The 13,534-nt window shown below is 48.1% G+C and overlaps 1 protein-coding gene across 3 annotated transcripts in view; it reads left to right on the top strand.

The window, feature by feature from the left end:
- The window catches only part of LOC128703324 (uncharacterized), a 176,719-nt gene that overhangs the window by 95,143 nt on the left and 68,042 nt on the right, over positions 1-13,534 (top strand). For 2 of the 3 annotated variants that reach the window (XM_070085336.1, XM_070085335.1), the window contains one exon: positions 1,401-1,638. In XM_070085336.1, coding sequence (XP_069941437.1) covers positions 1,572-1,638 — 67 coding nt within the window. In that variant the 5' untranslated portion in view covers positions 1,401-1,571. Of the gene's footprint in view, positions 1-1,400; positions 1,639-11,654; positions 11,908-13,534 lie in introns of those variants that run through there. The other variant, XM_053797951.2, reaches the window with a different exon arrangement.

The raw sequence follows: 13,534 nt of genomic DNA, 5'->3' as shown, positions 1-13,534 counted from the left end.
AGTGGTGGTAGTGGTGGTGGTGGTAGTGGTGGTGGTGGTGGTGGTAGTGGTGGTGGTAGTGGTGGTAGTGGTGGTGGTGGTGGTGGTGGTGGTGGTAGTGGTGGTAGTGGTGGTGGTGGTAGTGGTGGTGGTGGTGGTAGTGGTGGTAGTGGTGGTGGTGGTAGTGGTGGTGGTGGTGGTAGTGGTGGTAGTGGTGGTGGTGGTAGTGGTGGTGGTGGTAGTGGTGGTGGTGGTGGTGGTAGTTGTGGTAGTGGTGGTGGTGGTGGTGGTGGTGGTGGTGGTGGTGATAGTGGTTCTTAATCTTCAAGGACAAACTATTATGTACTTGACTGTCACCCTTGGCACACATCATACGCTCATATGCGCATTTCTGCTCAGTATATAAGTCGTGCCGAATAGGTAAAAATTTTCAATTAGCAAGAACTCATTGAAAATGAAGTCGTTTCTAAAATTTTATCTTACACGTTTAAAGATATATTTTTTTCATTTATGTTATTGTAAAAATTAATAATTTTGTACCAAAAGAACCTTAGGAAACTTACCTAACATTTTTATAACAAGCGCAATTTAATTTAGCCTAATCCAACTAAATATATTTTAGATAAGTTTACAATAATTTAATAATAAACAAACACAATGAAATATATTTTTTTCGTTAGGTTCAGAATGATTTTTGCGAAATTATTGCATACACAAATTTTCTCATGCCTTATTTGGCAAGAAGAGCGTTGTTATTTAAGCCAAATCACAAGCTTTACCTATTCGGCACGACATAAATATGCGCATAAGCATACGCATATGTTTACTACGTTATTGTGAGGTAGACTTGCCAGTAAGACAGTGTTCCTAAGTGTGGAGTGGCAGACCTGATAATGTTCTTCAGCAATATTCTCAATGACTTTGGTTCTGGTGAGGTAACACAGGTGCGGCAGGAATAACTTTGCATTGATATCTTGGCTTGGTGAAGCCGCGTTATACCATGATTCCTTGATGAACGACCGAGGAACTGTCGTGTCTGACAGTGTTTGGATCCATTTGTTTAATCTTTCGTAGACTGACTGGTATGTGAACCAATTTCTTCTCCCTTCAGGTTAATTTGGCAGCTTCATCTGTAGCCGTATTCTCTCGGAGACACCTGTTTGTTAGTGAACCAAGTATTACAAGAATTTGAGTTTTCCTGCAGGTTAAGTTGGATCTCTATGGGAGAGAGCTCAAGGACTCCAGAGTACATAAATATGAGAGAGTACGGTATTGAGAATCTTGAGGATTGTATCAGCTGTGAATATAGCTTGCTAGGAAATATTTGTTTTCTGTGCTTGATGCAGCATGTATAGCTGTATATATCTTATATTGCGTTACAATGGAAAGCTTTTTTTTAACTGGCAAAATTCTTTTAACAGATCGGCGAACACGAGAGAAGTGAACGTACAGAGAGTCATTGTGCAACTTGAGCTGCAGTGGCAGCACAGAATACCCAGGAAGGGGGGTAGAAAAAGGAAGCGGTGATAGGCAAGATGGGTGGGGTGCCAACGTGATGAGCAGGAGAAGAGACTGGCACTTGAACCCACGCCATGATGGACAACCTCCCCAGCCTGCAGTGGCTGGCGGTGGTCCTGACCACCCTATCTCTACTCTCAGGTAAGTTTGACAAGGCACTATAGTATGCAGAACAAACCTTCATTTTAATGTGGTTTTGCGGATGGTATTGCTTTGTTTACGTTTCTCTTATGTACAGAGGTAAGTAAATCTGGGTCATTTGGGCAGAATTTCACTTGTATGGAACGATAAGAATGACGGGAACAAGGGGCTAGTAACCCCATCTCCTGCCTTGGTGGTCACCCCTGCATTGGTCACCCCTGCCTTGGTGGTCACCCCTGCCTTGGTGGTCACCTCAGCAAGGTAGGAAGCAGGTTTGAGAGATGAGCCAGGTAACAGGTTCGTGAATATCTGTCTTGCAAGTCTTTCAAAGTCACCTTGTTACATTGGGATAATTTACAAGGTGTATTGTTATAAGACTGATATTCGATAAGAACAACTTAGAAACAATGACTGTAGATTCATTAGACTCCCCTCTTTTCTCCCTCGACCCTCCTTCCCCTCCTAAATGCTCCTTTCCCCCCTTCTTGATCCTCCTTCCCCTCCTCGATTCTCCTTTCTTTCCTCCATGATCATCCTTTCCCCCTCCACGACCCTCTTTTCCCCCTCCACGACCCTCCTTTCCCCCTCCAAAACCCTCCTTTCCCCCTCCACGACCCTTCTTTCCCCCTCCACGACCCTCCTTTCCCCCTCCACGACCTTCCATTCCCCCTCCACGACCCTTCTTTCCCCCTCCACGACCCTCCTTTCCCCTCCACGATCCTCCTTCCCCTCCTCGATCCTCCTTCCCCACCACGATCCTCCTTCCCTTCCTCGATCCTCCTTTTCCCCCTCCACGATCACCCTTTCCCCCTCCACGATCCTCCTTTCCCACTCCTCGATCCCCCTTTCCCCCTCCACGATCCTCCTTCCCCTCCTCGATCCTCCTTCCCCTCCTCGATCCTCCTTCCCCTCCTCGATCCTCCTTTTTCCCCTCTTCGATCCTCCTTCCCCTCATCGGTCCTCCTTTTCCCCCTCCACGATCCTCCTTTCCCCTTCCTCGATCCCCCTTTCCCCCTGCACGATCCTCCTTCCCCTCCTCGATCCTCCTTCCCCTCCACGATCCTCCTTCCCCTCCTCGATCCTCCTTCCCCTCCTCGATCCTCCTTCCCGTCTTTTCCCTGGTGTTGTTATGCTGTTGTAATCATGATGTTTGTAAAACTAATTAATATAAGCTCGCTAGGATCTTCACAAGTTCTCTCCGTGAATGTCATAAAAAGCGCTGTCTGTTCAGTCCATCACACTGGATAAGGTGTGTGGTGACGGTGCAAGGTGTGTGGTGACGGTGCAAGGTGTGTGGTGATGGTGTAAGGTGTGTGGTGACGGTGCTAGGTGTGTGGTGATGGTGTAAGGTGTGTGGTGACGGTGCTAGGTGTGTGGTGATGGTGTAAGGTGTGTGGTGACGGTGCAAGGTGCGTGGTGACGTTGCAAGGTGTGTGGTGATGGTGTAAGGTGTGTGGTGACGGTGCAAGGTGCGTGGTGACGTTGCAAGGTGTTTGGTGACGGTGCTAGGTGTGTGGTGACGGTGTAAGGTGTGTGGTGACAGTGCAAGGTGTGTGGTGATGGTATAAGGTGTGTGGTGACGGTGCAAAGTGTGTGGTGACGGTGCAAGGTGTGTGGTGATGGTGTAAGGTGTGTGGTGACGGTGCAAGGTGTGTGGTGATGGTGTAAGGTGTGTGGTGACGGTGCAAGGTGTGTGGTGACGGTGCAAGGTGTGTGGTGACGGTGCAAGGTGTGTGGTGATGGTGTAAGGTGTGTGGTGACGGTGCAAGGTGTGTGGTGACGGTGTAAGGTGTGTGGTGACGGTGCAAGGTGTGTGGTGACGGTGCAAGGTGTGTGATGATGGTGTAAGGTGTGTGGTGACGGTGCAAGGTGTGTGGTGACGGTGCAAGGTGTGTGGTGACAGTGCAAGGTGTGTGGTGATGGTGTAAGGTGTGTGGTGACAGTGCAAGGTGTGTGGTGATGGTGTAAGGTGTGTGGTGACGGTGCAAGGTGTGTGGTGACGGTGTAAGGTGTGTGGTGACGGTGCAAGGTGTGTGGTGACGGTGTAAGGTGTGTGGTGACGGTGCAAGGTGTGTGGTGACGGTGCAAGGTGTGTGGTGAAGGTGCAAGGTGTGTGGTGACGGTGCAAGGTGTGTGGTGACGTTGCAAGGTGTTTGGTGACGGTGCTAGGTGTGTGGTGACGTTGCAAGGTATGTGGTGACGGTGCTAGGTGTGTGGTGACGGTGCAAGGTGTTTGGTGACGGTGCTAGGTGTGTGGTGACGGTGCTAGGTGTGTGGTGACGGTGCTAGGTGTGTGGTGACGGTGCAAGGTGTGTGGTGACGGCGCTAGGTGTGTGGTGACGGTGCAAGGTGTGTGGTGACAGTGCAAGGTGTGTGGTGACGGTGTAAGGTGTGTGGTGACGGTGTAAGGTGTGTGGTGACGGTGCAAGGTGTGTGGTGACGGTGCTAGGTGTGTGGTGACGGTGCAAGGTGTTTGTTGACAGTGCTAGGTGTGTGGTGACGGTGTTAGGTGTGTGGTGACGGTGCTAGGTGTGTGGTGACGGTGCAAGGTGTGTGGTGACGGTGCAAGGTGTGTGGTGACGGTGCTAGGTGTGTGGTGACAGTGCAAGGTGTGTGGTGACGGCGCAAGGTGTGTGGTGACGGTGAAAGGTGTGTTGTGACGTGCAAGGTGTGTGGTGACGGTGCAAGGTATGTGGTGATGGTGCAAGGTGTGTGGTGACGGTGCAAGGTGTGTGGTGATGGTGCAAGGTGTGTGGTGACGGTGCAGTGCAAGGTGTGTGTGGTGACGGTGCAAGGTGTGTGGTGGCGGTGCAAGGTGTGTGGTGACGGTGCAAGGTGTGTGGTGACGGTGCAGTGCAAGGTGTGTGTGGTGACGGTGCGAGGTGTGTGGTGACGGTGCGAGGTGTGTGGTGACGGTGCTAGGTGGGTGGTGACGGTGCAAGGTGTGTGGTGACGGTGCAAGGTGGGTGGTGACGGTGCAAGGTGTGTGGTGACGGTGCAAGGTGTGTGGTGACGGTGCAAGGTGTGTGGTGACGGTGCAAGGTGTGTGGTGACGGTGCGAGGTGGGTGGTGACGGTGCAAGGTGTGTGGTGACGGTGCAAGGTGTGTGGTGACGGTGCGAGGTGGGTGGTGACGGTGCAAGGTGTGTGGTGACGGTGCAAGGTGTGTGGTGACGGTGCAAGGTGTGTGGTGACGGTGCAAGATGTGTGGTGACGGTGCGAGGTGTGTGGTGACGGTGCGAGGTGTGTGGTGACGGTGCGAGGTGTGTGGTGACGGTGCGAGGTGTGTGGTGACGGTGCGAGGTGTGTGGTGACGGTGCGAGGTGTGTGGTGACGGTGCGAGGTGTGTGGTGACGGTGCGAGGTGGGTGGTGACGGTGCGAGGTGGGTGGTGACGGTGCGAGGTGTGTGGTGACGGTGCGAGGTGTGTGGTGACGGTGCTAGGTGGGTGGTGACGGTGCAAGGTGTGTGGTGACGGTGCAAGGTGGGTGGTGACGGTGCAAGGTGTGTGGTGACGGTGCAAGGTGTGTGGTGACGGTGCAAGGTGTGTGGTGACGGTGCAAGGTGTGTGGTGACGGTGCGAGGTGGGTGGTGACGGTGCGAGGTGTGTGGTGACGGTGCAAGGTGTGTGGTGACGGTGCAAGGTGTGTGGTGACGGTGCGAGGTGGGTGGTGACGGTGCAAGGTGTGTGGTGACGGTGCTAGGTGTGTGGTGACGGTGCGAGGTGGGTGGTGACGGTGCAAGGTGTGTGGTGACGGTGCAAGGTGTGTGGTGACGGTGCGAGGTGTGTGGTGACGGTGCTAGGTGTGTGGTGACGGTGCGAGGTGTGTGGTGACGGTGCGAGGTGTGTGGTGACGGTGCGAGGTGGGTGGTGATGCACACGTGTCCACGTCTTCATCAAGGTTTTCACTATTTCTGTTTGCTGACTCCTCCTTCCATCTATCTCTCGTATCCTTCTCTACCTCCCTCCATTACTACCTTCCTGCATACTTCCTGTCTCTCCATTAATCCTTCCATCTTTCTCTTCTTTCCTACAACATTCCTCCCTTCTTTCCTAAATCATTCCTCTCTTCTTTCCTACATTATTCCTGCCTTCTTCCCTACATCATTCCTGTCTTCTTTCCTACATCATTCCTCTCCTCTTTCCTACATCATTCCTCCTTTCTTTCCTACGTCATTCCTTCTTTCCTACATCATTCCTCTCTTCTTTCCTACATTATTCCTCCTTTCTTTTCTACATCATTCCTCCCTCTTTCCTACATCAATCCTCTCTTCTTTCCTACATCATTCCTCAATTCTTTTCTGCATCATTCCTCCCTTCTTTCGTACATCATTCCTTCCTTCTTTCCTACATCATTCCTTCCTTCTTAACTATATCATTACTTCTTTATTACATCATTCCTACCTTCTTTCCCACATCATTGCTTCTTTCCTACATCATTCCTCTCTTCTTTCCTGCATCATTCCTTCCTTCTTTCCTACATCATTCCTCTCTTCTTTCCTACATCATTCCTCCCTTCTTTCCTACATCATTCCTCCCTTCTTTCCTACATCATTCCTTCTTTCCTAAAGCATTCCTCTCTTCTATCCTGCATTATTCCTTCTTTCCTACATCATTCCTCCCTTTCCTACATCATTCCTCCCTTCTTTCCTGCATCATTCCTTCCTTCTTTCCTATATCATTCCTTCTTTCCTACATCATTCCTCCCTTCTTCCCTACATCATTCGTTTCTTCTTCCCTACCTACTTCTGCTTTCCTTCTATTTTTTGTGAGTTAAAACACAGAGGAAGTTCATCCCGAATTTCTCCGTTACTAACTCAGTGATGTTGTGGTAACTTATGTCTTGTGTTACTAACTCAGTGATGTTGTGGTACCTTATGTCTTGTGTTACTAACTCAGTGATGTTGTGGTAACTTATGTCTTGTGTTACTAACTCAGTGATGTTGTTGTAACTTATGTCTTGTGTTACTAATTCAGTGATGTTGTGATAACTTATGTCTTGTGTTACTAACTCAGTGATGTTGTTGTAACTTATGTCTTGTGTTACTAACTCAGTGATGTTGTCAGACACTGCAACTTCTTGGGATCTTAATACTTAGGAATTCTTCGCTTGCCTAATTCTTGGGCAGGACCTACTTCCACATTGAACAAATGTGACACCACCTATGACTGCTGCACCTCTCCTGCCATACGGTTTATAAGCTGCTTCTCCGCTCATCTGCCGTATTCTACTCAAGATTGATGGACTGAACACATCGACTCAAGGTTGAGGGACTGATTACCTCATTCTCCTCCTGTTCTTCAAGTTTCTCCTATGTATGGACTGATGAAGCCACTGTGTGGCGAAACGTTTCCTCAATAAAGATACCCAAGAGTTGCACATGTGTCTAATTTATCAACATGTCGGTTCTCTGAACCATTCATCTACAAACTCAGTGATGTTGTTGTAACTTATGTCTTGTGTTACTAATTCAGTGATGTTGTGATAACTTATGTCTTGTGTTACTAACTCAGCGATGTTGTGGTAACTTATGTCTTGTGTTACTAGCTCAGTGATGTTGTTGTAACTTATGTCTTCTGATACTAACTCAGTGATGTTGTTGTAACTTATGTCTTGTGTTACAAACTCAGTGATGTTGTGGTAACTTATGTCTTGTGTTACTAACTCAGTGATGTTGTGGTAACTTATGTCTTGTGTTACTAACTCAGTGATGTTGTTGTAACTTATGTCTTGTGTTACTAACTCAGTGATGTTGTGGTAACTTATGTCTTGTGTTACTAACTCAGTGATGTTGTGGTAACTTATGTCTTGTGTTACTAACTCAGTGATGTTGTGATAACTTATGTCTTGTGTTACTAACTCAGTGATGTTGTAACTTATGTCTTGTGTTACTAACTCAGTGATGTTGTGGTAACTTATGTCTTGTGTTACTAATTCAGTGATGTTGTGATAACTTATGTCTTGTGTTACTAACTCAGTGATGTTGTAACTTATGTCTTGTGTTACTAATTCAGTGATGTTGTGATAACTTATGTCTTGTGTTACTAACTCAGTGATGTTGTGGTAACGAATGTGACTCACCTCCCGACGCTGTTGTATATCTGAAACCTCGTTAGAATTCAAGCAGCGTAGGAGTTTAGGATGGGGCGGCCATTCAGGAAGAGGAACTGCCATCGTGTGGAGTGGTTGGGGTAGACGTCGTGTGGAAGGGGTTGGGTGGGGGTCGTGTGGAGGGGGTGGGATGGAGGTTGTGTGGGGGGGTCATATTCAGCATGCTCCACAACACAGATGACTCACGTCTTAGGACCCATAGTGTGTCCCCCAAACTGTGCGCTACTTATGAAGATGACTTGGAGAGGAACCAGGTAGTGCTGAGGGAGCCTGGTGGGACTGAGGGGGTACCAGCTGGGGCTGAAGGGTATCAGGTGGGGCTGAGGGGGGCTTTGCGATTGGTGGTCTGGGACTCATCCTTTGGGGCTGGGGAATGAGAGCCTGGTGATATGAGTTAGCACATTCTGGGGATGAAATACCACCTTAGAGGATCGCTGTGGTGGTGGCTGGGATCTTTAGAATATGGATCACCTTTTCGGGGTGAGGGGGCTGGGACCTTGGTGGTGTCGGACTCTATAGGGTGTCCCGTAGAGCACACAATTCACACATTAAGGTCCGTGGTTCGATCCCCTTTACGGGTGGAAAAATTAGGACGTGTTTCCTAAAAACATCTGCTGTCCATGTTCACCTAGCAGTAAAATAGGTACCTGGGTGTTAGTCGATTGGTGTGGGTCGCATCCTGGGGACAAAACTGACCTAATTTTACCCGTAATGTTCTGCATAACAAAGGGCTTTCTATATTTTAGTATGTTATTGATGTCAGCTATGGTCTGTATACCTTTTACATGTACTTGTAGAAATACAGATTATTATTATTATTATTATTATTATTATTATTATTATTATTATTATTGTTATTATTATTATTATTATTATTATTATTATTATTATTATTCTGGGGCTGGCGACAGCGGGATAGGACACCTTATTGGGTTAGGGATGGTAGCTAGGAAGCGAAGGACATTTTCTTGATTAGGAAAACTTGGGGTGATGAGCGAGGCAGGTCAGCGAGGCGGGTCAGCGAGGCGGGTCAGCGAGGGGCTGACTGACTGTTTTTCATCACTTCCTGCTTTCTGCATCACGTACTTGTCCCACTACATGCATTTTTAATTAACATCATTACATACAGCACTCCACGGGGAGGTTCTCCCAGTGGGTAATTTACACTGTGTATGATAATTGTTCTTATGTGAACCTCTGCCTAAATATACTTAGAGGGGAGTCTCCATGGGGACGTGGAGGGGTAGTGAGGGGAGTCTTCACGGGGACGTGGAGGGGTAGTGAGGGGAGTCTTCACGGGGACGTGGAGGGGTAGTGAGGGGAGTATTCACGGGGACGTGGAGGGGTAGTGAGGGGAGTCTTCACGGGGACGTGGAGGGGTAGTGAGGGGAGTCTTCACGGGGACGTGGAGGGGTAGTGAGGGGAGTCTTCACGGGGACGTGGAGGGGTAGTGATGGGAGTCTTCACGGGGACGTGGAGGGGTAGTGAGGGGAGACTTCACGGGGACGTGGACGGTTAGTGGGGGTCTACCCATGGGGAGGTAGTTGGGAGGTAGGGAACTGCCCAGGGGGGAAGCAGCGGGGTATCTGTCTTTAGACTTGGGTACAGGAGTGACAAACTGGGCTGAGTTCAGAGACTCGTGTCTAATTTGGGAAATGTTTAAAATATGCAATACTGTGGCGTATGAAAGTCATGCTGGTCAACGTACCTACCTTCCTGGAGGGTGTTCCAGGGGTCAGCGCCCCCACAGTCCAGTCTTGGACTCCTGATTATCTTTTAATAAGTCGAAAACTAATAAAATATTCTATTGTATTTTCTGTGCGTTTTAGTGGACGAATTTAAGAAGATGATTTTGTTTACGTTAATCCGAAGGAATTCTCTGGTCACATTCAAGACAAGAGATGCCAAGCCAATGATGATCCTTTTCAAATCACTTGTTCTCTCTAGGCTGGAATACTACTGAAATTGCAATATATACATGTGGCCTGGTGGCTAAAGCTCCCGCTTCACACACGGAGGGCCCGGGTTCGATTCCCGGCGGGTGGAAATTCCGACACGTTTCCTTACACCTATTGTCCTGTTCACCTAGCAGCAAATAGGTACCTGGGTGTTAGTCGACTGGTGTGGGTCGCATCCTGGGGGATAAGATTAAGGACCCCAATGGAAATAAGTTAGACAGTCCTCGATGACGCACTGACTTTCTTGGGTTATCCTGGGTGGCTAACCCTCCGGGGTTAAAAATCCGAACGAAATCTCTTACTGGGAACGCTTGGAAGCACTTGACTTGTACTCGCTGGAACGCAGGCGAGAGATATATCATAATCTACACTTGGAAAATTGTAAAAGGAATGGTCTCGAATCTGCATACAGAAATCACTCCCTACGAAAGTAAAAGACTGGCAGGCAGTGCAAAAAAAAAAAAAACTGAAAAGTAGGGGTGCCATTGGTAAACTAAGAGAAAACACAGTAAGTGTCCGGGGCCCAATACTGTTCAACAGCCTCCTACCAAGCATAAGGGAAGTTACTGATAGACCCCTGGATGCCTTCAAGAGGGAGCTGGACAGATACTTAAAGTCTGTGCCGGATCAGCCGGCTGTGATTCGTACGTTGGACTACATGCAGCCAGCTGTAACAGCCTGGTTGATCAGGCCCTAATCCACCGGAAGGTCTGGTCGTGGACCGGACCGCGAGGGCGTTGGCCCCCGGAACACCCTCCAGGTATTGCTTCTGAATCAACAGGAGATCCAAAGTTATGATGCAACTCTTTTTATCGTTGGTAAGCAAAGTGTATTACACTGTTACGTTCTTCGTATCACAGCATGGATCAAAATGCGCTGGAAAACAGAAAGCGAGAAAACTAATCTCATGTGTCAAAAATATTTCATGTGTACGTATACCTACCTTGAGTCTACCTTGAGGGTGTGCCGGGGGTCAACGCTTCCCCCCCGCAGCCCGGTCCTCCCGGTGGATCAGGGCCTGACCAACCAGGCTAGAGCTCTCAACATCTACCCGGAGGCCTGGTTTGGGACCGGGCCGCGGGGGAGTTGATCCCCGAAACACTCTCCTGGTAGACTAAGTAGGTAGAAAGAAGGTTGGATAACATTTCTATTTCTCCTGACAATATTGTGAATACATCAATGGTTAAGTTAGAGCATTCATGCATTTTTTCCCTTTCAGCATCAACTCTCTATCATATGGGAATCTTTATTTAGGAAACGTTTCCTAAATACAGATTCCCATATGGTGCATGAGTGTCTCAATCTTCAACTTGTCGGTTTTCAAAACCATTCATTACAACTCTCTATCACTCAAAGTTTCCAAAGCTGTTCCTTAGTTGATACTTGGCACCTTTGTTGTCACTGCCAGACTTGGACTTCTTCACTTGTCTACAGTGAAGTTCATCCGCTGGTGAAAAATGGTCTTGTTGAGACCGACAAGATGTGGAAAGAGGCACTTATGTATAAGAGGAAACGTTTCGCCACGAGTGGCCTCTTCAATCCTCTCGTGGCGAAACTTTTCCTGAACTGTACATAAGTATCCTTTTCCTTATTTGCTAATGTTCACATCAGGGCGGCGTGTCTTAGCATGACTGCCCTCAACAACCTTTGTCGAACCCAGTGTGAGGCTCCAAATAGGGTCCAGAGCGTTGCAAGGTTCCACAAGCGTGGGTACTTGTTCTCAGTTGTACATGAATGGTAGACAGTACCGACAAGATGAAGAATTAGACACATGTGCAACATCTGGGTATCTTTATTTGTAGACGTTTCACCATCCAGTGGCTTTATCAGTGCAATACAAGGACATAATGTGAAGAATGAAAAATTATATACAAAAAATGAGGTAATCAGTCCCTCAGTCTTTGAGTTGAAGATCACCAACTCCAAGATCACCAACTCTTCGCCTTCTGTCCTTGTATTGATAAAGCCACTGGATGGAGATTCGTCTACAAATAAAGATACCCAGATGTTGCAAATGTCTCATTTTTCACTTGTTCTCAGTCTACCATGTACGGTGACACCTGCAAGTGGTTCGTACGTTGGACTACGTGCGGTCAGCAGTAACAGTCTAGTTGAATAGGACCTGATTCACCGCGAGGCCTGGTCAAGGAATGGGCCACGGAGGCGTTGATCCCTGGAGCACCATCCAGGAAGACTCCAGGTAGGTAGACATACTGGAAGGTCCACGAGGTCTTAGATGGAAGCTAAGAACACAGATGCCTCACAGGAAATATTTCTTCAGCCTCCGAGTTGTTAGGAAGTGGAACCATCTAGATATTGTGATCTCCAATCTTTTATTTTGCACTATTACTCATAGGATGAGCACGGGGCGCACGGTAAACTAGCCGTATGTAAGATTAGTAAATAATTAAGTTTAGATCCAAGGATCCCAATGGAAATAAGTCACTTTGACTTATTTCCATTCTCAACCTAAATAAACTTACTAATGTTATTTCTTTCCATTTGGGCTATTTTAATAGGGCAGGACCATGAGCTAAGACTCAACCCTTGTAACTACAAATAGCTGAATACAAATATACGAGTACACCCAAGGAGCGAGTACTGACATCACCACCATAACTATCAACAGGGACAGTGTCGCCGGAGGTAGAGAACAGACGGGACGCGAGGGTGGGACAAGGGTGGCATTGTGATCGTGAAGCGAGCAGCGATAACTGCCAGGGGTGGCAGACAGCAGCAAGCCTCATTGTGGCAGGCACCCGGGAAACACCACACCCACCACACATTGATATTAAGAGAACAGGGCTTCTGTAACCCAGACTGTGACTCACTGGGCTGCCTCACCTACCTCGCTATCAACCCACAGCTCCGCCTCAACCATTCCCTCGTTTGATCAGGTCTGAGTACGCTGAAATTTTTATGACTTTCTCTAATAAATAGCGCATACTTTATTTGCAATAACACCTAAATTACTGGGAACTGCTGAAGTCTTTGAACTACTCTCTGGAACAATCCCTTAAACTGCACTCCTTGTAGCCTCTCTGGAACAATCCCTTAAACTGCACTCCTTGTAGCCTCTCTGGAACAATCCTTTAAACTGCACTCCTTGTAGCCTCTCTGGAACAATCCCTTAAACTGCACTCCTTGTAGCCCATCTGGAACAGTCCCTTAAACTGCACTCCTTGTAGCCTCTCTGGAACAATCCCTTAAACTGCACTCCTTGTAGCATAGGCGAAGAAAATACAACATAATTTATACCTGGAAATTTCTGGAGATTGGTCCCAAATCTACCTACCTGGAGTCTACCTGGAGGGTATTCCGGGGATCAACGCCTCCATGGCCCGATCCACGACCAGGCCTCCCGGTGGATCAGGGCCTGATCAACCAAGCTGTTACTGCTGGCCGCACGTAGTTCAACATAGCCACAGCCCGGCTGATCAAGCACTGACGTATCTGTCCAGCTTCCAGTCACAATACAGTGACTGGGACAATGCATAAATAATCGGCACTTAGGAGACTGAAACTTATGACCACGTTTCGGTCCAACTTGGACCATTAACAAGTCACTGCTTGTTAATGGTCCAAATCGGACCTAAACGTCATTGGTCTCCAAAGCAGACTGTGCAAAATGTATCAGGTTAGTCCCTGATCAGTCAGGCTTTGAAATCTATGTCGAACCACATGTCTGGGTGTCCCGTAGGTCGGTCGCTAGTGCATTCAGCTTACACACTGAGGTCCGGGGATCGATTCCTCGGTGCGGCTGGAAAACATTAGGACGTTTTTCTATAACACACCTGCAGTCCCTGTTCACCTATCAGTAAAATGGA

Source organism: Cherax quadricarinatus, chromosome 15, assembly GCF_038502225.1.
Source record: "Cherax quadricarinatus isolate ZL_2023a chromosome 15, ASM3850222v1, whole genome shotgun sequence".
Lineage (NCBI taxonomy): Eukaryota > Metazoa > Arthropoda > Malacostraca > Decapoda > Parastacidae > Cherax > Cherax quadricarinatus.
Note: the sequence above shows the minus strand (reverse complement) of the source record. Positions and strands in the feature narration are given on the sequence as shown.